Consider the following 25,396-nt stretch of genomic DNA (forward strand, 5'->3'; position numbering starts at 1 on the left):
GGAACTCTATTTCTAGTGAACTCCAGATCTAGCGAGCTCTATTCTTATCATTTGTGTTTATTTTCCCCCCCTCTCTCCACTACTACAGGCTCTTGATCCAGGCGGGCTATGATGTAAACATTAAGGACTACGATGGCTGGACCTCGCTCCACGCAGCGGCTCACTGGGGCAAGCAGGAGGCCTGCAGGATCCTGGTGGAGAACCACTGCGACATGGACCTCATCAACAAAGTGGTGAGCGGGCAACACGCGTACATGTACCACACGTGTGCAAGTAGTACACGCACAAAAGGAACACGTTTGCACACACATGTGCACACACAACTTGTGCACGTACACACAGCACGTGCACATACGTGCACACAAAACAACACACACTTGCACTAATCGAATCCGCGTGCACACCTCTCTCTCTCTCTCTCTCATCTCGTCTCCATGGAGATCGTCATGGTGATTTTCCGTTGTATCTTCTCGTGTCTTCCCAGGGTCAGACGGCCTTCGACGTTTCAGACGAGGATGTCCTCGGCTACTTGGAAGAGCTGCATAAGAAACAGGATCTGGTATGTCTCTCTCTTCTCCCACTAGAACTTGCTTATTGTTCGAAGGCCTGTGTATATCCGGAAATGTGTCAATCAAGGCACTTTCGATACCAGCCTGGCCTCGAGTTCACTGGTAGAAGTAGCATCGGCCGCAACAACATTGCGATGCATGACTTAAGTCACGTGAATATATAGGTATGCAAAAGTAGAATCCTAATACCCTACGAGACCTAGGGTAGACCTTTTCTTCTAACCGTTGGTCCCTCATTGCAGCTCTCGAACGACAAGAAGGACGTGAAGAAATCCCCCCTGATCGAGACGACCACGACCGGAGACAACAACCAATCCCTGAAGCCGCCTAAGAGGTGAGCCGGCGCTGCCACCGGGAGAGTAACGAGTGTTTACACCGCACCTAGCCGCTCTCGTTTCTCTTTTTACTACTCCCTTCACACAATGCAGACTCGTTGCTCCTTCGAGTGCCTTTTTCCGCTCGCGTGTAAAAGCCCCCCCCCCCCCCTTGCTAGATGTACGCGGCGCTAGTGTACACACGCTGTCAGGGGGCAGTGTATATACGCACGCTGTCAGCAGCAGTGTATACACCGGGTGTGCTGATGTATATCGCCGTTGCCGCGGCGCCACGCACAGGAAGTACCATGGTTGTTGTGTGTTCCGTTTCCCCCCCCCCAGCGAAAAGACGGTGCTGCTGGAGCCGGAGAAGATCGTGGCCCACATCGAGGTGCTGGAGCAGGAGAAGGTGGACGAGGAGGAGGAGGGGAAGAAGGACGAGTCAAGCTGCTCCAGCGAGGAGGAAGAGGAGGAGGACTCTGAGTCCGAGAATGAAGCAGGTAAACCTCGCCCCCCCCCCCTCCCCCGGCCCCCGTGTGTCTAAGCACGTGCCGCTCGAAGTCAACTGAGCAATGAAAATAAGGAAAACTTCTGAGCTTCCCCCGGGATAAACGGCCTACTTTTGTGGCTCTTCTGTTTTTTTTTTTTATTAAACTTAGTCGCATTATCTCCCATAAAACATTGTTGCCCTGTCAAACTCCCCCAATGGGGTCTGGTCGTGTTCATTCAACGAAGCATTTTGTCTTCTAACTAAACCTATACCTTGTCACACTGTCTCATTCGCAGCTTCGGTTCGTTGTGATTAACTTTAATGATCCTAAAACCGATTCCTAAACATGAAGACAAGGATTACCGCTTTGAGACGTACTCCTCTCCTCTCCAGGCGAAATACATTGGTTTGAGTTCAAAATGTCTGTCCACCCCTCCTCACCAAAGCCTGACTCCTCTTCTCTCCTCCTCACTGCTCCCCTCTCTGGACCCTCCAGAGAAGACCAAGACCCCCGGTCCTCCAGTCAGCCTCGCCACCACGGCTGCCGTGACGACCCCCCCCGCCGCCGTCACCGTGGCGACCCCATCCAGCCCCACCAACCAGGTGACCACCCCCACCTCACCGGTCAAGAAGGTACGACCTGCCGGACACCGCCCACCCACTCTCCTCACCGTTTCCGTGACGATAGGCCACTCCCTTCACCTTAGACGCACGCAGACACGGATGCATTAGGTGCATCTGTGTACTGGTTTATACCCAGTTGTAGAAACCCCCCACTGCCCCACCTCTGAGCACGTCACCTGGGAGGCCAAACGGACAGAACTGGGGGTGTAAGGTACTGGCATAACGGAGGATCAGTTGGTTCTTTTTTCTTACACCAACGGCATCACTGCTTTCGAATAGTCCAAATCTGCGATTTCCTATATTCACATACTCTACACTTCTATCCAGATGACACTCGAGGTAAATCGAGGTAAATGAAGTCCTTGTCAGGCCTTTATTTTGACCTGATTTCTTGTTTCTTTTGGGTCTTGGAGGAGATATATGGTGCGTTCCAGAGCCCTTCCAAAGAAATGGGATTTGGGACTTATCCTACCTGAACTGTACTAGCTCCTACTTGGTGAAGTGGGGGTAGGTCGATCACCCCCCAGTTCGATAGTAGGAGGTTCCACTTCGACGGTGGGATGTTCCACTTCGACAGGCATTCCAGGTCACTTTTCTTAGTTGGAGGTAGGATAAGTCCCACGTCCCACTGGTTTGGATGGGCTCTGGAACGCACCATAACTGCTCTTTGTGGCTGCTTTACATGGAGTCAGAGTTGGAACAAGCTGTGGTTGAAATGTGTTTCTTAAAATTCACATTTCAACGGGAAACCACGCACTTCATTGGAAATGGGAATGCATTACTAAAGGAATCAGGCTATTTATTTCACCTTACTGCTTTAAATGCATCGTGCAGGCCATGCACACCATTTCTCGTATATATTTTTCATAAATTATGTTTTTTGCGATCCTTCCTAAAATGCTGACCTTACAATGTGCTTATCCACTTGTGGGCTAGCATTTGTCAAACCGAGTACTTCATGCTTTTCAGTTAATGGAGTAACCTGCCCCCTTCCCTCACCTTGAGGGAATAGTCTAAAGCTCCTTGGGTTCACGATAGTTAAAGAAAACATCTTCTTTTTTCTATGTCCTTCTCCCAAAGCCATCCTCCTGGCTTCTTCTGCTTCTGCTGCTGCTGCCACTTATGTGTCTTATTTTGGCTGTTTCTCTTTCATTCTCTATCCCCATCCTCTATCTCTCTCTCTCTCTCTCTCCCTCTCCATCTTCTCCTGTTTTTTCTCTCTCCGTTTCTCTTTATTTCCTTCCCCTTCTCTCTTTCTCGATTTCTCTCTTTTACCCCCTCTCTCTCTGTCTCTCTTTTCCCCTCTCTCTGTCCCTGTCTCTCTCTCTCTCTGTCTCTGTCGCTCTTTCTCTCTCTCTCTCTCTCTCTCTGCTTTATAAGTCTGATTGTCTCTCGCCCGTGGCCGAGCCGGGCTGTCCTGCATTGTGGCGCCAGGGTTTGCGTAAAACGGGCATATCTCTAGCGCCCAAAAAAGTGATGGTGAGACATTGGTGTGCACCAGAGTTCCCCCCCTCCCCCCCAAACCAAACCAACAACCCCCTTCGTTCGTGTTTAATATGGTGAACCCGTGCACTGACCACTAAGACTCTGAATAAATAACCACGCTGTCTGCTCTCCCAACAGACCCCATGGGTGTGGGTTCTTTTAACTTATTGCCATTTTTTCGAGAGCCCCAATTCATGTCTTTTAGTAATGCCAATTCCATGCATCAAGGGCCACTTGGTTTTACCCCCTTTGCATCACACATAATTTACATTCAGTCATTTGGTAGATGTTTTTATCCAAAGCGGCTTACGATAAGTACATTTAGATACAAGATAGCTAGGATAGACGCTACATGATGCTAAGTACTATTCTTAAGTGCCACATCGTGTTGGACAGTGCCATGTGTGATGTCACTAGAGGGTTGATTTTGAACTGCTTTGGATGGCTAGTCAACATCACATCTGGTGGTGAAATAAGGGCTGGTTAATGGAGTGGTCATTAGAGGAGAGATCTTTATGAAGCTTTATTAGCCTAAAGCTTTATGAATCGTGTGCGATGAGACTTTTGAAAGACAGGGCGATCGGAAATGGCAGGAGTTAAATAATTACACGCGTGGGGGTCCTTTATAAAAATAAATAATATATCCTAGACCACAAAAGAGTTTGCTACCACCTTAAGGACGATCTATATCTATTAAGCATATTTGCCTTTCCAATCAGTGGCTACATAAGATAATTGAGTGTCATGATGGAGCCAGCCTGTAGGTGGCGCCAAACCCTTAAACGTGGTCCAGTTTGTCCTCTCTTGTTCAACTTCCTGTCACTGACCTCCTCAGACTATCTTCTGCTTGCCTCACTTCACACCATCCTAACGATTCCTGCCTGGCTTTGTTTGTTTCTCTTTATCGGTTTGTACGCTCAAGGTGTTTCTCGTCTGTTGTGTGTTTCACTGAGTTGGGTGTGTGTGTCTGACCGGAGCATGTGTTTACGTCTGCAACTTCAAATGTCCCAAAATGTCCCTCCATATCTTTCAATCCAAATACATCTGCCGAAAAGTTAAAAGGCTAATTCGGCTGCATTGAGATTACATTTTATAAAAGGTTCTCGGGATGAATTGTGAAAGAAAAATGACAATGTGCACACACTACTCTTTTTACGTTTCGATTTTTGCATTTAGAGCATTTAGCAGATGCATTCATGCAAAGCGACTTGCAACTAATGCATTTGTCAGAAGAAATAGAGAAACAATATGTATTGCTTTCGGTAGAGTAAAGATATTCGTAGAAACGAGTGCATCTACAATTGTTAACCCATTCCCGTGTACAACAAAGATTGTTGTATTTTATTAAAACAAAACCGGCCCTTCTCCACCACCTGACTCTCCACAGGATGTGCTCCGCCCATGTGTGACTCACAAACAGCTCCTTAACGTCTGCCTGACCTCCATCAGCATAACCAACCCCCCCTCCAAACAACACAACCAACCACCTCCACCACCTTCCTCCAATAAACCATCTCCGTCACCTCCATCCCTCCAGGTCCCGGCGTCGCCCACGGCCAAGGTGTCGTCGCCGCGGGCGACGGAGGAGGACCGCAAGGACGAGTCCCCCGCCTCGTGGCGCCTGGGCCTGAGGAAGACGGGGAGCTACGGCGCGCTGGCCGAGATCACGGCCACCAAGGAGTCCCAGAAGGAGAAGGACGCGGCGGGCGTGATGCGCTCGGCCTCCAGCCCGCGCCTCTCCTCCTCGGTCTCCATGGACAACAAGGACAAGGTGGGCCGCAGGCCGCTGGTGTATAGGACCCCTGTTCGCTCACTCTTTGTGCTTTTTTTTTTCCGCTTTTGTGGAATTGTTATAACTATGTTGTTGTCGAGTAAACAGATTTATTGGTCATTTGGGGATGATGCACTAATTGATGTTGTGTGTAGGGATCGACCGATACAGATTTTTTAGGGCCGATACGATACCGATATTTTTTCATCAGCCTTAGCCGATACACCGATACCTTTTTTTTTTTTTTTTTTTTTTTTTTTTTTTAGAGCCGATATTTAGAGCCGATACTGCTTTTTCTGCCTCAATCATAAATATTACGCTGATAACAAATGTTACAAGTCTCAATTAAAAAAAAGGAACATTTATTGAACTTCAATATAAAAAACAATATTTAACAAATAGTAAAAACAGGTGAGGTAGAACAAGTAGATGAACAATATTTAACAAATATTAAAAACAGGTGAGGTAGAACAAGTAAAAAAAAAAAAGAACGGCGAAAAAAAAATCTGCGAAAATCAGCCGCGTATCGGCCGATACCGATGCACGTAAAAAACGCGAATATCGGCCGATAATATCGGCCGACCGATATATCGGTCGATCCCTAGTTGTGTGTCCTTGCACTTAAAAATAGTACGTAGCCTTGTGTAGCATCATATCCTAGCTATCTTGTTGTAGACGAAGAATGGGTTGAATTTGTTTGTTTTTTGACATTCATCTTTAATGTTGAAACTGAGAAGTTTATTAGAAATGACATTCAAACGATGAGCACACTTCGTTCATGGGTAAGTATTGGAGCCGTCGCTCCATTACTTACCGCGACGCTCGAAACTTTAGTCAGGAAAATAGTCAACCAAAGACTTGGGGCCCAATCCCATTTCTACCCCTTACCCCTTCCCCTTACCCCCCATCTTTAATGTTGAAACTGCTGTTTTATTTGTGGCAAAATGTTGAGGAAATAATTAAGAAAATCTTGACTGAGAAAAATGTTAACTGTCAAATGTAAAATGGCCGCCCCCTCTTCCTGATGCCTTCTCCTTCCTATTCCTCCCTCCCAGGAGAAGGACAAGAGCACCCGACTGGCCTACGTCGCCCCGACCATTCCCCGCAGACTGGCCAGCACTTCAGACATTGACGAGAAAGAGAACAGGTAAGGGCCCGATGCTCTGTGGACATCAGCGCCCCCTACAGTCCACTGCTGTGTATCACAGTCCCAGGAGCTCTGTGCAATGCATGGTGTGGAGCGCACTGCTGCCGCCTGGCTCTGTGTAACGTCTGCCCAACTCCCAAAAGGTCAAGTTCAATACTAAGTGCAATAGTGAAAATACATTGAATACAGGATCATTGACCAAAACAATTTTTAATTTCCAATGGAGCCTGACGTCAAACTGTTAACAGATTTAAATTCACTGAGATTTACTCAGTCCTGAAGTTTGAGCTGCTTCTGCAGGTTATTCCAGGAAGATGGTGCAAAAACCTTTTAGGCCTTTTACCCAGTTCTGTCCGAGCTCATAAGCACCTTTACCTGATTCCTAGCATTCATCCTTTATGAATGGTAATATGAATTGAATAGTATTCAAAAGGTATTGCTGTAGGTTCATTATTTTATCATTTCATTGAGTATTTGCTGATTCCTGAATGTTATCATGGGAAAGTTCTTCTTTAGCAGTATCGGATTAAATCACAGGACCCCACAGACACTCCTACGTCAGGAAGCGTTACTGGCTCTGTGGCGCCCCTGGACCCTGCCTCATCTCCCCTGTGGTTCCTCCGCCCCTTCCCCACCCACCAGGGACTCCGCCTCTCTGGCCCGCAGCAGCTCCTACACCCGCCGGCGCTGGGACGACGACCTGAAGAACAGCGACAGCACCGCGTCCACCACCACCGCCTCCACCACCACCACCACCACCAACCGAGTCCCCATCTACCAGCGCAGGTTAGCCGCCCACCGCTGCCCTGTGGGGACCGCCTCCTCCTCCTCCACCCAGCACTCGCTCCATCACTTGAGACCTGCTGGGTGGACTCTTAAGACGACCTTCTACCGTCTACAGAATAGATCGTGAACCCCCGTCTCCTTTTATCGTGAACCGACTAACGTAGCGTAGACGAGATGACCTTCGTAGTACGATCGTAGTGTTGTAGCCGTCCCGTCACACCCATGATGCCGCAGAGACATGCATGCGTGCGTGCGTTTGTGCGTGTGCATGCACAGGTGCTTCCATGTGTGCCGGCAGCTGCTTCTGTAAACCCCCCCATCATCCTAGTCATCCTCTACCTTCCTACACTAGTGTCACGGCCACGGACCTGTGTCACGTGACTGTCCAGTCAGGGGTGATGTGCCTTTAAGTTGTTGATGATGGGTGGGATTCTGACCATTAACATTCAAATTTTCATAATTGAAGCAAATTGTTACGGCACGAACCCTAGACACAGACGCTATTAGCCAGACCTGTGTACATGCGTGTGCGTTGGATATTAGTGTGCCCGTGTCTGCCCTATGCTAACTTGCTGCTCTCGCCTCCTCCCTCCATCCCTAAACCTCCCCTTCCCCACACACACACACACACACACACACACACACACACACACACACACACACACACACACACACACACACACACACACACACACACACACACACACACACACACACACACACACACACACACACACACACACACACACACACACCAAAACACACACACACACACACCAAAACACACACACACCAAAAAACACACACACACACGCCCACTCTCTCACCCACACACACACACCCTCTCCCACATACAAATGCACACCCCCCCCCCCCCTCTCTGCACCGTGGTTCCCGCCCCCAGCACGTCCCACACGCTGGCACTAGGGCGCAGCGGCAGCACGCGGGACGTGCCGTCCAAGTCGTGGTCCACCTCCAGCTTGGAGCCTAACGCCTCTAACACTAAACCCTGGCAGTCGCCCTCCTCCCATTACCAGTCTTACAGCATTTACCGCAGGTACAGAACCCAGGCCCCGCCTGCCGCCGCCGCCGCCACCGCCGCCGCCGCCGCCGCCGCCTCTCCCCGGCCCCCACCTCCGTCCGTCTGCGGGGTTCCTCTAGATCTGTCTGTCCGTGCCGCTCACCGTCTGTGTCCCTCGGTCTATGTCTCTCTGTCTCACAAGGACCTGTCTGTTCCTCTTTGTATCTTACCGTCTGTGTCTCAAACTATCTCTCTGTCTATCTCTCAGTCTGTGTCTTTGACTATCTCTTACTTTCTCTGTCTGTACCTCTTTCTGTCTCTCTCGGTCTGTATCTCTTACTTTCTCTCTCTCGCTTTCTCTGTCTGTACCTCTTTCTGTCTCTCTTAGTTTGTATCTCTTTCTTTCTCTTTCTATTTGTATCTCTCTCACTTTCTATCTTTCACTGTCTTGGTCTGTGTCTCTCTCTCTGTCTTCTGTCTATCTCACTGTCTCTGTTGGCCTCTCTCTGTCTGTCTCTCCATATGTCATCTGTCTGTATCTCACTGTCTATCTCTGTTGGTCTCTCTGTCTGTCTCTCCATATATGTCATCAGTCTGTATCTCACTGTCTATCTCTGTTGGTCTCTCTGTCTGTCTCTCCATCTCTGTTTTATGGGCAACTAGCTCCTACTTGAAGAAGCCACACTGTTCTTTTTTTTAAGCTAAATTCCTTTTTCATTCTTAAAGCCAAATGGAGAGATGCTTTGAGAAGGTGAAGGTTATCACTTAGAAGGTTATTAGAAATGACATTTAAACGATGAGCACACTTCGTTTATGGGTTCGTTTATGGAGCCGTCGCTCCATTACTTACCGCGACGCTCGAAACTTTAGGCAGGAAAATAGTCAACCAAAGACTTGGGGCCCAATCCCATTTCTACCCCTTACCCCTCCCCCTTGTTTTGAAGGGGTAAGGGGTAGAAATGGGATTGGGCCTTAATGTAATGAATCTCAGCTTAGAAGCATCTCCCCACCTTGGTGTTAACTCGGGATATTACTAAATGGGGTACCATAGACTCCCAGACTACGTCGATTAACATACCAATGTGCCCTTATCTTAAGTGAGAGGCAAAATAACGAGTCTTTCCTATTTCATCATCATCTAGAGCAGTGGTTCTCAAACTATTTTTATGAGTGAACCCCCCTCTAAGATGTTTAGCTGAGTACCCCCTTCACCAGCACGAAACAGATTCTTTCAGAATTGAAACTTGCTCAGTGTGAATGAGTTAGCTTTTTTATTTTATTCATTTTTATGAGTACCCGCTTTTGTACCCCGTGGGGTACACGTACCCCCGTTTGAGAACCACTGATCTAGACAGATGCCACTTTAAATGTCCTTTGAATAAAAATAAGTAAATGTATCCACCCAGTTTATAAACGTTATCACGACATTTAGGCAATGATGGTGGGTTTGAGTTGAACAAATCTGACCAACCGGTCTTGATTTAAACCAGGGAGGGGTTGGTGCTGAACTATCCGCCGACGTCCCATCAGCGGTCCTCCTCATGGTACAAAGTATTAAAGTGAATGCCGTGTCCCTTCAGTGGCTCCTTCGGCAGGCGGGGTCAGCACGAGGACCTGACCTCCACCACCACCTCCACCTCCCCGACGACCACCACCACCTCCAGCCCCGTCTCCTCCACCACAACCACCACCACCTCCACCACCACCTCCACCTCCTCCTCCTCGGTTACCTCACCCACCGGCCACCGCGGTCTGCTCTCCAGCCTCGGCACCTCCTCCACCCGGCCCCCCACCAGCCTCACCAGCAGGTACGCTCCGTCCTTGGGTGGGGGGGATTGGCCCGACGTGGCTGGTGGCGTTTTTGTTAAAGGGAACTGTGCTGATTAGCACCCCTGCACCACCTTATATTGCTGGGTGAGTGTGGGTGGGTGAGTGTGGGTGAGTGTGGGTGAGGCTGGGTGAGGGTGGGTGCGATGCTGGTTCTATATCTGCTCCGGAAAAGGGTGCTTTAATTCGGCTAAGCAAACTTAAATCATACCCTCCACCCTAAAATCAAACAATTGTGTAGCAGTGTGTTGTACGCACAACACCGTTTCCGCCGTTCGTGGGTTCAGCCCGGGAGCCATTTTGTAGTGCTTCTGTTCTCGCTCACGTTGGGAAACGTTTCCTTGTGGCCAGGTACTGGTCGGAGGAGAGCTCCGACCGGGACAAGGAGAAGGAGTCCGCGGCGGTCATCCCCACAATGAACACTGGCTCCACCACCACCACCTCCTCCACCACTAGCACCATCATCGGCTCGGACGGCAGGGAGAGACGCAGGTACGTGCAGGGCTCGTGTCGGACGGGTGACGACCAGTGGCCAGGGTCACGTGACGGCTCTGGGTCGAGGACAATCACATTACTATTCATGTATGGAAGACGCGACAACCATGAAGGACAGATGACGTCGTGGAGGAGGGGAGTGTCAATGTTGTTGGCAGAACATGGCCTTCCTGCCTCGCGTGTTTTTGAGTTAAAAAAAAGAACTTATTTCGTTTTTGAAACCCAAAGTCTAAAATAATGTCGTTTTGAACATGTTTTGCTACATTTGATCGTGTTCAACAGCAGTCCCTATGCTGATTTAGATTCAGTTTTAAGTATATATAGAGATGGACCTTGAGAAGGAACAGATTCGGGTTCTTGGTGCGCTGAAGGAGCCACCTGCTGTGTGTTGGGGTGGGGGGGGGGGGTGCTGATGGACTGATATGCTACTGTTATGCTTGGAAGATGGAAGGAAGATGACTGCTGCCCAAGGCCACAGCCTCACTTTGCATGCGGGACAGATGTCTGTACGATGTGTTCCATCTGCCCTGTTGTGTGCCTCAGGTCGTACCTGACGCCAGTGAGGGACGAGGAGTCGGAGTCTCAGAGGAAGGCTCGCTCCAGGCAGGCGCGGCAGTCTAGGAGGTCTACCCAGGTACAGACGCACTCGCTGGCGTAGAGTAACACTCACTCACTTTTACATCCCCACCAAAGGACAATCCCCCAGAAAAAGCAGTCAATCCCTCAATCCCCCGGAGGAACACTCACCTTAGCATACACTCACCCAGAAAAACACTCACTCACTCTTCGAGCCCACCACCGGACAATCACCAAGAGAAACACTCCCTCCCTCACTCACACACTGTTCCACCCCACCGCTAACCGTCCCCCAGAGCGACTTCCTCACCCTCCTCCCCCCCTCGGTCTCGCCCTCCAGGGATCGACCCAGAGAAACACTCACTGCCCCACTCACTCACTCGTCCACCCCAGCACTGACCACCACCCAGAGCAGCACGACTCACCCTCTGCCCCCCCCCCCCCCCCCCCCTCCAGGGCGTGACCCTGACGGACCTCCAGGAGGCGGAGAAGATCGGTAAGGGACGGACCCCTCGGAGCCGTGAGGAGGAGCGCGAGAAGCAGGACAAGGAGAAGCTGCAGGAGGAGCGCAAGGAGACGGAGACCAGGGAGGACGACTACCGGTCGCGCTACCGCAGCTTGGACGAGGTGCGCGGCCCGGCCCGTGGCCTGGGGGGGGGGGGGGGGTGTTCAGCAGAATGGAGACAGAGAAAGGGCCCATGTTGCCATTTTAGATTCCACAACTCTTTTTTTTTTTTAAATGGGGGGGGGAAGTATGTTTTAGGTTTGTGGTGTTTTAAAGAACACCAGTGTGTCTTTTGATCGTCTGAATTATGTTTCTGTGCATTTGTCGGCACTTTAAAGCCCTTCTTCTTGGATCTCCGTCCCGCCCTCTCTCTCGCGCGTGCGGCAATGTTTTTCTCATTCTCTCACCCTGTCATGCGCTCTTTCTGCCTCTCTCGTGTCGTCGTCTCGCTCATTCACTCATCGGTTCTTTCCGTTTCTTTCACTCACTCGTTCTTTCTGTCTCTCTTGTCTTTGTCTCTCATTCACTCAATCGTTTTTTCTGTCTGTTTCACTCGTCTACTACTTCTGCCTGTTTCACTCATTCGTTCTTTCAGTCTCATCTTTGACTCGCTCTCATTCAATCATGTTTGTCTCACTCATTCATTCTCTCGGCCTCTTCTGTCTCTCATTCACTCTTCGTTCTTTCTGTCGCTCTGTTTCACTTATCCACTCTTTGTCTCTCTCACTCATCTCCGTCTCTCGTCTCTCTCCATCTCTCCCCCTCAGACCTACCAGCGGTACCGCCCCTCGGCCACCTCCACCACCTCCAGCAGCGTGAGCACCTCCTCCGCGCCCCTCTCCTCCACCTCCTCCTCCCTCCACCGGCCCAACTCCCTGACGGGCATCACCTCCTCCTACTGCCGCTCCTCCCGGGACACGGAGAAGGGTGAGCCACGCCCGGCGGAGCTCGCGCACGGCACTCAGTCATCGCTTTCCCCTGGTCATGGGATTTGTAGTCTTGATGAATTATGATTATATAGAACTACAAAAAGGGGCACCTTCGATTTTCAGTGTCCGCGAAAGGTGGTGTTTACATGAACATACAAGTTAGTGGTGTTTTGTCATTATTCTGGAGGTGTTGTATACGTGGTGAGAACTCCTTAGTTCATAAAGGTTTAGCGGCTAACCTAAAGCCTGTGGGGGTCATTCTATTGAGTTGCTAAGAGGTTAGCGCCAACTCTCAGCCTGTGGGGGTCATTCTATCGAGTTGCTAATGGGTTAGCGGCTAACACTTAGCCTGCAGTGGTTGCTAAAGGGTAAGCGGCTAACTCCTAGCCCGCAGTGGTCATTATATTGAGTTGCTAAAGGGTTAGCGGCTAACTCTTAGCCTGCGGTGGTTGTTAAAGGGTTAGCGGCTAACTCTCGGCCCACACTGGTCAATATTTAGAGTTGCTCAAAGGGTTAGCGGCTAACTCTTAGCCTGCGGTGGTTGTTAAAGGGTTAGCGGCTAACTCTTAGCCCGCGGTGGTTGTTAAAGGGTTAGCGGCTAACTCTTAGCCTGCGGTGGTTGTTAAAGGGTTAGCGGCTAACTCTTAGCCCGCGGTGGTCCTTCTGTCCCCACAGAGACTGACAAGGAGGAGGAGAAGGAGGGCGAGGACAAGTCCCAGCCCCGCTCCATCCGGGATCGCCGGCGGCCCCGCGAGAAGAGGCGCTCCACGGGGGTGTCCTTCTGGACCCACGAGGTAGGCCACGCCCCCGGGGGGGGAACAATTCTGTCATCAATAAACAACACGCCTTTTGAATGGCATCTTATTATGCATGTTCACATTGAGAAACCTCTTAGCTGATTGATTATTATAATGAATATTATTCATATTTTTAATCATATTATTCATATTTCAGAGTGATGAGAATGACCCCGACCCACAGTCGGACTCGGAGGACGGCAGCGTTAAGAGCGAGCCTCAGGTACACACACACACACACACACACACACACACACACACACACACACACACACACACACACACACACACACACACGTGTTTAAGCAGCAGGGGCGTGAGCTGCTTACATAGAGTGCTATTACGGCAGACTCCTCCTAAACCTCTCATTGCTTATAGTGTCATGTCTCGTGTCTTTCAGCCGAGAGCTTACATATTTTCAATCTCCGGTTGGCCTCGATAGACCTCCCTCCACCCTCTTATGAATTTCTAACAGTCACCCTGTTTTGCCATCTGTGACGATAACCTTGCATTAAAAACATTATGCATAGTTCCACTCACACATAACTGCCGGTCTGGGAGCAGGTATTTTAAGACACACAGAGGTTAACGCAATTCTACCTTGAAGATGTTCGCATTGTTATTGAGATGATTCTTAATAAAGTTAAGAAAGGCAGTGCATTGTGCTTGGCCAGGGTCTCAACAGATAAATGTCCTGTTACCCACCAAGCTTTCTTTCATCTTATTTTTGGACTTTGCAGGGCAAATGTTAAGGCAAACCTGTAACTATTTTCACGTGATAGGTCTTATTTGGTCGTCAGCAGATTCATCTATGCCATTTTGTCAGTTACTAAAATAGGAGAAAACTGGAGTAAGATCCTACGCTTTTGCCGGTCTCCACCAAACTGTTTATGAAAGTTTTTCTCATTGTTCAAATTCAAGCTAAATCAGGGGCTTCACTTACACAAGGTTAGGTCGGATATTCAGATATCGAATGTTCCTGTTTGTTCAAAGTAACTTGAGCAGCATGGAAAGGGAATCGATGGAAGAATACTCATTCATACTTTTCTTCTTGCATTTTCTTTACAGAGCGACAGACTGTCAAGGTATGTTAAACTCTGCTTTCTATGCACTTTATAAATGTTGATTGTTATTATTTATGCAGGTACTACGCATTGGACAGTTATATTTCAAAACATTGTTTTTCCAGCAATTTCAATTAAATTGTCTCAATGTTGTCAATAAAGCTTTGACTAAAAAGCGGTTTGTTGTGGTCAAAGGAATGACGGCAGCACTTCCTATGAACGCAACGAGTCGGTGGGCGGCCGTACCTATGGCGACGGTCGGAGGCCCTACTCGAGCAGGCTAGACAGGGACGACAACACTGACTACAAGAAGGTATTCCAACCGTTTATTGATTATTGATTTTTGTTTCTTGTAAATCCTCGTAGTTTTCCCGGTTTCAGGGTCCCTGGCCATGTCATGAAAAATGTATGCAGTTCTCCTGTAATACATTTCGCAAAATTAAACGGTTGACGCCAGTCTTTGTTTTGGGGCATTTAACTGGTCTTTTTATAGTCTGTTTTTAAAGTCGTTTTTCATGCTCTTCTTTGCAAGCTGACAGTTGGTTATCACTCTGCTGTGGCCTCTTATCCTAAAAATAATATGATGTAATATAGGCCAGGCGTGCACAGCTCTAAAGCAGCACTATATTCCCAGTCCGAGTTGTGCTGTAACCAGGTCTTCTCTCTTCCCCCCCCCCCCCCCCCCCCCCCCCCCAGCTCTATGAGCAGATCCTAGCTGAGAACGAGAAGCTGAAGGCCCAGTTACGCGACACGGACCTAGAGCTGGCCGACCTGAAGCTCCAGCTGGAGAAGGCCACGGCGGTACGCATGACCCCCCCCCCCCTGGTTCCCTCAGGCCCCCACCGCTCCCTTACCTTAACAATATCACTTTAGAGGGCTACACGATCTGTTGAATAACACTTAACACAGCACGGCTGTGATCAGTGCTGAGCATTGTGTGTTAGTCGGTCAACTGAAATTTTGTTGATTTTATAATTTGGTTATTTCATCAATCATTTTGGTATTTATATTTAAAAATACATAAAATAAATCTTATGTTCGTTTCTCAATGGTATGTTGTGTTTTTATCTGGTTGCTTGTCCGATAAAAAATCGTTTGATCGATTATTTTTTTGTGCAAAAAAGCGATACAACCGAAATGTGATTATGATTGACAATGCAGTTTTTGGTCAGTTGGCCTTAGCCCCGCCCACTCACTTACCTCCAATGTTTCCCTTCTCCAGAGGCAGGAACGCTACGCCGACCGGTCGCAGCTGGAAATGGAGAAAAGGGTAACCGCCATTTGTTCACCTTTTTTAACACCACTCCCATATCCGACATGTTGTAACGCTTCTGCCTGAGAGACCCCAAAACGTACGCTATTCATCTCCTAAAGTCTCAAGTGAGGACTAACTGAGCTGATCCCCGGTGGCTGGCTGCGTGGTAACGTGTGGCTCCCCTGGGTTTATGTCTGAAGGTAGCAGGCAGGCCCCACTATCAGCTGGGGGCCGTTGCTGCTGCTGTTGCTGGTGGTGGTGGTGGTGGTGGTGGTATGGTTTTCTTCAGAGTTTATAGCTGATCTCCACTGCTGGCTGTCCTCCTGTCTCACCCGTTCTGATCGCTGGCTCCAGTAGCAGCTGGGGGGGTTGCCCCGCGACTCTCGTGTCTCACTCTCTACCTTCTCAGTCTCACTCTACCCCTTTCTGTCTTACTCTCGACCTCTTTCTGTCTTACTCTCGACCTCTTTCTGTCTTACTCTCGACCTCTTTCTGTCTTACTCTCGTCCTCTTTCTGTCTTACTCTCGTCCTCTTTCTGTCTTACTCTCGTCCTCTTTCTGTCTTACTCTCGTCCTCTTTCTGTCTTACTCTCGTCCTCTTTCTGTCTTACTCTCGTCCTCTTTCTGTCTCCCTCTCGACCTCTTTCTGTCTCTCTCTCTGGACCTCTTTCTGTCTCTCTCTGGACCTCTTTCTGTCTCTCCCTTGACCTCTTTCTGTCTCTCGTCCTCGTCTCATTTTATTTGACTTTCTCTCATGCGTTCTCGCGGTCGGTTCTGTTATTGTACGTGTATATTTATCGTGGTTTTCTAACTTTGTTTTCTCTTGCTATCTTGTAGTCTTTTCTTTGTAGCTCATGTTGTTCTACCGTTCTGGCCTCTATCTCTCACTCTTTCCCTATTTTTCCTACTCTTCCCATTCTCTCGTTCTTTCTCTTGGTTCCCCTCTCTTTCCCTTTCCCTTTACTCTCTCGCGCTCCTTTTTTGGGTCCATCTTCCTCAGTCTCTCTCGCATCATTCCTGTCACATGACCTTCCGGGCAGTGTGTGGTCACCATGTCGTGTTTGTCCAGATTCTGTAGACCAGAGTCCAGGAAGGCTCACTGACTCAGACTCGGGTCACCATGGCGGACGAAGGAAACCTCATGTCCCCGCCCCCCTCCCCTGATTGGCCCTTCTTACAGCAGCCATTTTGACATGTCTTGCAGGTTGAAGACGGGTGTAATTAATACCCTACAGTAGTGGTTCTCAAACGTTTTCTACTAGTGTAAGATAATACTAACGAATATAATATGGTTCCTACACTTTTTCGGTAGGACCCCTAATTAACATAATGAATGTATGTGGGGTCCAATGGCAGTGTAAACATGAACATTAAGAGGTTGAAAGTACTCGCAATTTAGTGAGAATCATGGGCCTGTGCGTCATGCAACTGTTGGCTAAGAAGCACAACGGCACCGGAGAAATAAATGATAGTTCACCTTTCTTTAAAAAAAAAAAGAAAATTGTGATTTACGGCGTACCCCCTGCGGTACTCCAAGCTACCCCTAAGGGTACGCGTACCCCCATTTGAGTACCACTGCCCTATAGTATGGCCCTGATATGGTGTATGCGGTCTCACTGGATTGGCTGAGACCCACTTAAGGCAGCCACACCCTGAAGCATTTCGCACCCGTGTTAACCCCGCTATGACCTGTCAAAATGTCCGCCGCATAACGGGCCTGTTCCCTGTCTGGAATGAACAAAGAGCCCGTTATCTTACCTGGGGTCGGACGGGACCAACAATCCCTCACATGTTCCAGGAATCATCTTTCTGGAGTCTTAACCCAACTGATCAATATCCCCCTCCCGCTGTCCCACATGTCTTAATTCATCAATTCATCCATTCATAAATTCATCGATTCATTCATTCATTCTTTCACTGCCATTCTGACGCTGAGGTCGCCGAAGCGGTCACCTCACAGTCCTGCGTGTGTTCACGCGTGTGTGTGTGTGTGTGTGTGCGCAACACCCCCAAACTTCCTCACCCCTCTCCTCCCTCCCCCCCTGTCCCCGTCCCTCACCCGGTGTCTTTTAGCACATGCTTAGCCTGTGTTGTGTTGGACCTTTGACCTTTGAACCCTGCAGTGTGTGTATGTGCGCCTCAGTGACGCTCTTCTCCCCCGCCCACAGGAAAGAAGAGCGCTTGAAAGGAAGATCTCTGAGATGGAGGAGGAGCTGAAGGTAAAGTCCTCCTCTACAGACACACACAGGCACAAGCCCGCCCCCCAGAGACACACCCCACAGAGAACACCCCCCCCCTCCCCCCCAGAGACAGATAGACAAACAGACACAGTATTTAAAAAAAGTGTGTTCAAAGGGAGTCTGGACAAGGATCCAGTCCTCAACATGTTGATAATGACCCAGTAGAAGCCCTCATTTGGGCAGGATCAGCTCGCTAACTAACAGCGCCCCCTTGAGGTGACACTGGGAACACATTCCCTCTGCCAGATAATGTTCCACGCTGTGATCCAGCAAAATAAAATACAGGGGCAGTTATTTTCCTAGAAGTAACATCAGCCAAAGGTTATGAACTTACCCTTAAGCTTCAGGGGGTCCAATCATCTCAGATTGACGCGTCAGGTGACCAATAACCACTGAATCTCATCGAGCCATGTTGTGTGTGTCTCCTAGGCCAGTCGTCAACCTCTCCATCTCTGTTATCTTAGAGCTCCCCCGTGCATTGCTAGTCGTTACTCGCTGTCTAAACTTTGTCCCCATTTTCTAAACTTTGTCCTCTTCTGTGCTCGTGTTCCTCTCCTTGTTCCCTCTTATTATTTCACATCGTCCCTGTATTGTACCCCCCCCTCCCTCTCCTTTTAACCCACTTCCACATTCCTCCGTTTCCCTCTTCGCCCGTTTTGACCCTCTTCTCTCTCCTTCCACCATCCTTTCATTTCCTCTCTCCCGTTCTCCTGCTCCGCTGTGTCCCATGGTCCCTCGCCCACTCCCGGCCTCCCTGTGTCCCCTCCCTCCCCCTGTGTCCCCTCCCTCCCCTGTGTCTCCCCATGGCTCTTCCCCCCCCCCCCCCCCCCGTGTCTTGTCCCTCCCCTCCCTCCCCCTGTCTCCCCTCCCTCCCCTGTGTCTCCCCATGTCTCTCCCCCCTGCGTCTCCCCCCTCCCCCTGCGTCTCCCCCCTCCCCCTGTGTCTCCCCCCTCCCCCCCTTGTCTCCTCCCTCCCTCCCCCTGTGTCTCCCCCCTCCCCCCCCCCTATGCCTCCCCTCTCCCTCCCCTTGTGTCTCCCCCCTGTGTCTCCTCCCCCCCCTGTGCCTTCCCTCTCCCCCTGTGCCTCCCCTCTCCTCCCTCCCTCCCTCCTCCCCCTGTGCCTCCCCTGTGCCTCCCCCCCTCCCCTGTGTCTCCCCCGCCCTCCCCCGCCCCCTGCAGAGCCTGCCCCAGGTAAAGCAGGTGCAGGCCCTGCGGCAGGTGAAGGAGCGCTTGCAGACGGAGAACCGGGCGCTGGGCCGCGTGGTGGCCAAGCTCTCGCAGTCCCGCAACCGCCGGCCCGCCTCCGCCGCCTCCTCCTCCTCCTCCTCCTCCTCCTCCATCGACCTCTAAACCCAAAACAAACCACCTCCGTCACCACCACCTCCTCCTCCTCCCCTTTTCTTCCTTCCTCCCCCCTCCGTTCACGCTCCTCCAATCCATCCCAACTCTTTTCTGTGCCTTCCATTCGCGCTCCGCCACGTCCCCGTAGCAAGGCAGGTGCCCCAGCCGTCCACACAGTGTGTGTTTGTGCGTCTGTGTGTGTGTGTTTGCGTGTGAACTCGTTTCCCCTTTTCCCTGTGCTGCTCCAAACCTCCTGGTTTGGAGGTGATGTCGAGGGGGATGCGTTTGTTGTGTTCCTCCGAGAGGCGTGGAGTTGAATCGGTCGCTGTCCTCTTACAGCACATCACTAAGGGAAAGGGGGGGGGGGGGGTGTGACACAATTTGATCTGGGCATGGTTTTAGACTTCAACGGTCACTCATCAGTAACCCCTGATCTGTGAGCCCCCCGTTTCACCCGACTGTACTGTACTGTAAAGGGACGCGACCCCACCCCCCTCGTTCCCTCTAAACGCACCCTGACCCCCTGGTTCCGGCCCCGTCCGTCCGAGGGTGCGAGGGTTGCGTTCTGTTCGCAGTCTTGGCTTCCGCTGCATGACTGAGGCCTGTTGGGTATTCAGAGTGTCTGTGGATAGCTTTTCAAGGGGATGGGTATCATTATGATATTGGATTGGTAACGCCATTATCTCTGCGGTGGACTGGTCAAAAGTTGTCCAATTTTGGGAATATACTGTATACATATCCCCGGTAAGCAGGTCCCAAACATGTTTCAGAAGGGGGCGCTATAACTTCCGGTTTCAGTTAAAGGCCCGGCAGGTGCGCCCCGATAATTGAACGATTCTGAAACTTTGTTGTACCTTTGCAAATGGGACCCAAAATGTCATTCAGGATACATTGGGCTGTACAGGAAGATGATCGTGTTTTGCCGTAGTGTGTGTGTGTGTGTGTGTGTGTGTGTATAAAAACAGGTTGATTCGACCATCGTGCGAGTTTATCCCCGCTGCTCCAATTGACTCGTTACAACCATTGGCGTTTTGAGGTTTCACCGAAGCTCCTTCCAGGCGCAGCTCTGAACAATCAGAGCCTGCGCCGTCGTGGATTTGACGGAACGTCGTACGTTCTATGTTCTCAAACCGCCCGTCGTGACCTCGTGTTCTCCTGGAAGACAAACCACTCTCGGCTCTCGCTCTCCGCCAAACCACGGCGTTTCGGTTTGGGTGAGCGGAAAACCAGGTGCTTGTTTGTGCTGTGGGTTTGAATCCCGGTTGGCTGCCTTGCCCGTTGGCAGCAGTGGCCCGGCAGCCATACTGGTTTTGCATGGCTCTGCTCTCTCCCTCGCCTCCCCAGACGTTCGGGGCTCCAGTTTGTGTTTGGTTCCATCCCCTGCCCCCCCTCCCCCCCCTCTCTCTCTCCTCTGTCTCGGCACGCAGAGGAAAGCCAAAACCATTCGTACAAATGAAGATCTAAAGTCCTTTCAGGAGGCTTCGTGATTGGTCCAAGTTTGCTGCCTACGCTGCAATTAACCGTTTGCCACCCGGGACCGTCGGGTTAACAACTAGGTGTGTGTGTGTGTCCGCACTTTGTCTAACCTCCTTCTCCCTCTCCCTCTCTCCCTCTCTCTCTCTCTCTCTGTCTTTCAGACGCTACCGGACTTGAAAGCCGACAACCAGAGACTCAAAGACGAGAACGGAGCTCTCATCAGAGTCATCAGCAAGCTCTCCAAGTAGACACCTCCCCCCCAAAGCCCCCGCCTGTCCTCTGCGCCCCCCGCATCCCCCCGCTTTGCCCATCACTATGCCCCCCCCCCCCCTCAACCCCTCCATGGCAGTGGCCGATGGAACGCACATATTAGATATTAATTGCAACAGACATCAGAAATGAGAGAATTCCTTTTCTCTCGCCCCCGTACCCTTTCTTTACCTCCTATTTGTCCCTCCACCCCCCCCCCCCCCCACACCTCCACCCCCACCTCCACCTCCACCTCCACCCAGACATCTTATCACCCGGATGGAACCACTGAGTTTACAGAGGACAGGTGGAGCAGGGGCAGCAGGGGACGTAGAAACACAGAGGGTGGGGGGGGCGCCTGAGAGTTGTTATTTAACCAATAAGCCTTAGTTGTACATAAGGAAAAAAATGTAAGAAAAAACACTTGTATCCATCTTTCTTTTGACTTTCCACCTCCCTCGAGCTCAGAGACACCTTGCTTTACCTTCCCCCTCCGACCTGTTGGGGTGAGAAATTGTCCCCCCAACCCAACCCATTTTCGTTCGGATTTCTCGTTGAAAGTCCGTCATGAATTCCACACACACACACACACACACACACACACACACACACACACACACACACACACACACACACACACACACACACATACACACACACACGTGAGCCCTGTGTGTGCACAGGCTCATGCACCCCACCTCCCCCAAACTCTCACCCCTTCCAAACGTTTTTTGTCTTTTTTTCTTCCCGACGGGAGACAAAAAAGCGAGAGATAAAGACGAATCTTGCTTTTTCTGAAACAAGACAGAGTTTAAGCTTTCACTTTATGTGCAATATGCATTTTTATTTCTACTTTTTAAACGCTTTAAAGACGAGTCCATTGCCGGTAGGATATTGTTTCCACTCTTCTGCTGTATCCGAAGCCCCCTTTAGCCCCGCCCCCTTTGTTATTTAGCCCCGCCCCCTTTGTTCTTAGTCGGTAGTGAGGTCGGTTTCTGTAATGTATCGTTTGAATCAGCACATGGCATGCACTCGTCTGTTACTATTAAACATATACCAATCCCAGAGGACAAAAAAAGGTGTGTTTTAACTTTGTTTTTCGTCTGAGGCCATCAGACGATCGACAGCACGGCCGCTCTGTTACAGGGGACGGCCCCCCCACCCCGCCGCCCCCCCCCCCCCCCCGGGGGGTATTTTTTGCTTCCTTTACGCGGTTTAAATAGAAAGTGTTTTAAAAAAATAATAATATAATTGCTTCACAACATTTCACACATTGTATCCTTGGAAGAGTGCTGTTCAGTTGTTGTTTTTTTCTAAGCTGTAGTATTATAGCGAAAAGGTGTTGTCACTAAAATAAACTTTAAAATATCTTGGCTATGGCTAACCCGGTCCTTTTTAACAACGATGTCTACATGCACTGTCGATACTGTCATACCTTGCCACCATCAAGTCGCCCTGTGCTTCTGAAAACACATATGCATTTCAGTGGCCTTTTTAAGATAGTTTTTTTTTTTTTTAAAGATTCTTTTAGAGAATTTTTTTAGCAGAGAAATGTCCGGCAGAATGTTGACTATCTATCCCTTGGTTTTGATTTTATTTGTTGAGCTTTTTCTCCCCATGTTTTTGCTTCCCCCTCCTCGCTCCATCTTGTAAAATAAGTGTGTGGCTTCATACATGCAAGCTGTGCTGTGACAACAACCACTGAAGAGTTCATTAAAAATAAACTTGTACATTGTAAAGTTCCATTGCTTCTTTTTTGTAATTATAGAACTTTATACAACAGTTAGTTCCGACAAGTAATTGGATTGGACGAGAGGCTTATCATGGATTTGATTGGACGAGAGGCTTATCATGGGTGCTGATGGAGTATAACAGCACTGGGACTTTTAACTATGCATGTATCCCCCCGCTTTACGGGTGTTCTCATAACCGTTACGGTCTTTATGTAGCTTGGATTGCACCTAACTTTTCAGAGCAAAGATGAACAGGTAAAAGATTTGAGTCAAATTACGAATGGTCGTCAGAAGAGGACCAAGGGAACGTAACGTAACGTGTAGACCTATACAAAGTAGCAAGCTACTGTATTTATGTGTTTCTTGGCAACAGTTCAGTCCCAGTCCAGTTGTGGATCTATTTGTGTTGGCGGAGCCAAATAAATCATTAAACAAACGGATCATATGTCGTTGCTTATTGCTGTTAACTAATAAATGGTGCAATATCACACTCGAGGTTGTGCTGTTGCTGAATATCAGCACGGCTGTGAGTAACATCGGCCTACTATGGCAAGCCGAGTGTGCCACAATTCGACTTCAATTAAACGCGTTCTGAAACGCCAGCACGCGTATGGCAAGCCGAGTGTGCCACAATTCGACTTCAATTAAACGCGTTCTGAAACGCCAGCACGCGTGGCCAGAACGCGTTTTGGTTTTCCAAAACGCGTTCCGGCGTTTCAGCGCGCGCGCCCAGAACGCGTTCCGGCGTTTCAGTATGGCAAGCCGAGTGTGCCACAATTCGACTTCAATTAAACGCGTTCTGAAACGCCAGCACGCGTGGCCAGAACGCGTTTTGGTTTTCCAAAACGCGTTCCGGCGTTTCAGCGCGCGCGCCCAGAACGCGTTCCGGCGTTTCAGCGCGCGCGCCCAGCGTTTCAGCGCGCGCGCCCAGAACGCGTTCTGGCATTTCAGCGCGCGCGCCAAGAACGCGTTCCGGCATTTCTGCGCGCGCGCTCAGAACGCATATTAGCATATTAACAGCACGCGTGCTGTTAATATGCTAATGCGCTCCTCCCCTCAATTTTCTCAGCCAATAGATTTGAGCCGTTTTCACCCAATCATATGCTAGGGCAAACACACAGACAACATCAGTAGAGACCAGGGCCCCGTTTCCCGAAAGCGTCGTTAGCCTAAGTGGATCGTGAAGTGCGTCGAAAGGGCATCGTAGAGTTTTCACCGCGTTTCCCGAAAGCATCGTGGGGAACGAACGTCTTGAAAACGCTCGTAGCTAACGAGTACTCCAGGGGTGCTCGTAGGTACTCGTAGGACTCTAAGAGAATCGTCAGCTATAGCCTCAGTGGCGACACCATCGGACATTCCGTCTATTGGATGCGTTTTAGTAAAACGCATTGCGCCTTTATGTTCTTAGTTTGGTAATTAATAAAGATTATTAATTAATTTATTAATAAAGATGTTAAAATGGCCAAAATAAAACGGGACAGTCCAGAAAATGTTTGCGCAGGCAGGGCACTCAAAATGTGTGAGAGAAAGTGGGGGGATTTGTGCAGACTGACATAGGCTACTCATAAAACGTAGCATAAAATAATGTACAAAATAAAATACAATTAAAAAAATTAAAAATAAAGAAATAAAATAAATTATAAAAAACAAGCAAAGGAGCAGGCAAAAGGCTGGGATATGGTGGGGATTGGTCACGTTGACGGGAATGTTTAGTGACATGTGGGAGGGTGGAGGGGGTTAAAAAAAAGTCTCAATCACTCTTCGACGCGCATGAAAACCAGCCGCGTAGTTATGAGGGAGGCCGTCCTCACACCGATCTTCCTCGTCGTCATCGTCCTCAGCGTCCTCCGGTTCAAGCAATGCCACCCCAGCCTTAGCTGCAATGTTGTGCAACATAGCCGTCACACATATCACGGCGCATGACTTGGCCGGCGAAAACTGGAGCCCTCCGCCTGACTTGTGAAGGCATCTAAAGCGCAACTTCCACCTCCCGATCGTGCGCTCAACGATGCACCGGGCCAGACGGTGGGCTTCGTTGTATTCCTCATCAATACATACCTTACCCTATTTCCGGAGGGGCTTTTATAGCCAATCAAATGATCAATCAAGGAAACCCTTATGCGGAATCAGATTAAGTCGGCTCTCTTTGCTGCGCAAAGCATGTTTCAGAAATCAGCCCATTAAGATAAATGTAGTTGTCACACAAGCTATTTTTAATTTTTTGTCATATGGAATTATTTCAGGGGGGAAAATGCCGTGAAACGCACAGTGCATTCAGGATTAGGACTGATATATGTCGGTTTAAGCCTAATCAATTGTGTTTTAATGTCTTTAGCATTCATATAATTGCAGTCTATTTTTTTCGTAGGCTACTCTGCTGTTGTCCTTGATGGGGATATATTTTAACCCTTTTTAACACAATTTTCCTGCGACATTCCTGCGTCTCCCCCTCCTACAGAGCCCATTTAAGCACCGTGTCAGTAGACAGTTACAATCCTACGACGTCGTGAGTGCAGCGAATGCGCGTTCACGTTAAGAGGAGTTTCGGGAAACGCTCCAAAGAAATTATCGATGGATCGCAAGATCCATCGGGAGAATGATCGTACGAGCGAAGATCCATCGTTATCGGGAAACGGGGCCCAGAGCTCTTCTTTCGCGAATCAGTTTCTCTCACTCCTAATCAGGAGATTGTCGGCAGGTGCT

The 25,396-nt window shown here is 49.6% G+C and overlaps 1 protein-coding gene across 5 annotated transcripts in view; it reads left to right on the forward strand.

Annotated features, from left to right (window-relative positions):
* The window catches only part of ppp1r12a (protein phosphatase 1, regulatory subunit 12A), a 52,700-nt gene extending 29,997 nt beyond the window's left edge, over positions 1-22,703 (forward strand). Inside the window, exons 5-26 of one of the 5 annotated variants that reach the window (XM_030341722.1) lie at positions 89-233; positions 485-559; positions 812-903; positions 1,226-1,383; positions 1,870-2,006; positions 5,020-5,253; positions 6,309-6,400; positions 7,043-7,186; positions 8,091-8,243; positions 9,788-10,015; positions 10,386-10,526; positions 11,073-11,163; positions 11,562-11,732; positions 12,378-12,537; positions 13,215-13,333; positions 13,494-13,559; positions 14,405-14,421; positions 14,596-14,713; positions 15,097-15,201; positions 15,623-15,670; positions 17,824-17,874; positions 20,873-22,703. In XM_030341722.1, the coding sequence (XP_030197582.1) occupies positions 89-233; positions 485-559; positions 812-903; positions 1,226-1,383; positions 1,870-2,006; positions 5,020-5,253; positions 6,309-6,400; positions 7,043-7,186; positions 8,091-8,243; positions 9,788-10,015; positions 10,386-10,526; positions 11,073-11,163; positions 11,562-11,732; positions 12,378-12,537; positions 13,215-13,333; positions 13,494-13,559; positions 14,405-14,421; positions 14,596-14,713; positions 15,097-15,201; positions 15,623-15,670; positions 17,824-17,874; positions 20,873-20,959 (2,632 nt within the window). In that variant the 3' untranslated portion in view covers positions 20,960-22,703. Of the gene's footprint in view, positions 1-88; positions 234-484; positions 560-811; positions 904-1,225; positions 1,384-1,869; positions 2,007-3,377; positions 3,576-5,019; positions 5,254-6,308; positions 6,401-7,042; positions 7,187-8,090; positions 8,244-9,787; positions 10,016-10,385; positions 10,527-11,072; positions 11,164-11,561; positions 11,733-12,377; positions 12,538-13,214; positions 13,334-13,493; positions 13,560-14,404; positions 14,422-14,595; positions 14,714-15,096; positions 15,202-15,622; positions 15,671-17,823; positions 17,875-19,073; positions 19,385-20,872 lie in introns of those variants that run through there. The other 4 variants (XM_030341720.1, XM_030341721.1, XM_030341723.1 and 1 more) reach the window with 4 other exon arrangements.
* Positions 22,704-25,396: the final 2,693 nt, after the last annotated feature.

This window comes from Gadus morhua, chromosome 19 (assembly GCF_902167405.1).
Source record: "Gadus morhua chromosome 19, gadMor3.0, whole genome shotgun sequence".
Taxonomy (NCBI): domain Eukaryota; kingdom Metazoa; phylum Chordata; class Actinopteri; order Gadiformes; family Gadidae; genus Gadus; species Gadus morhua.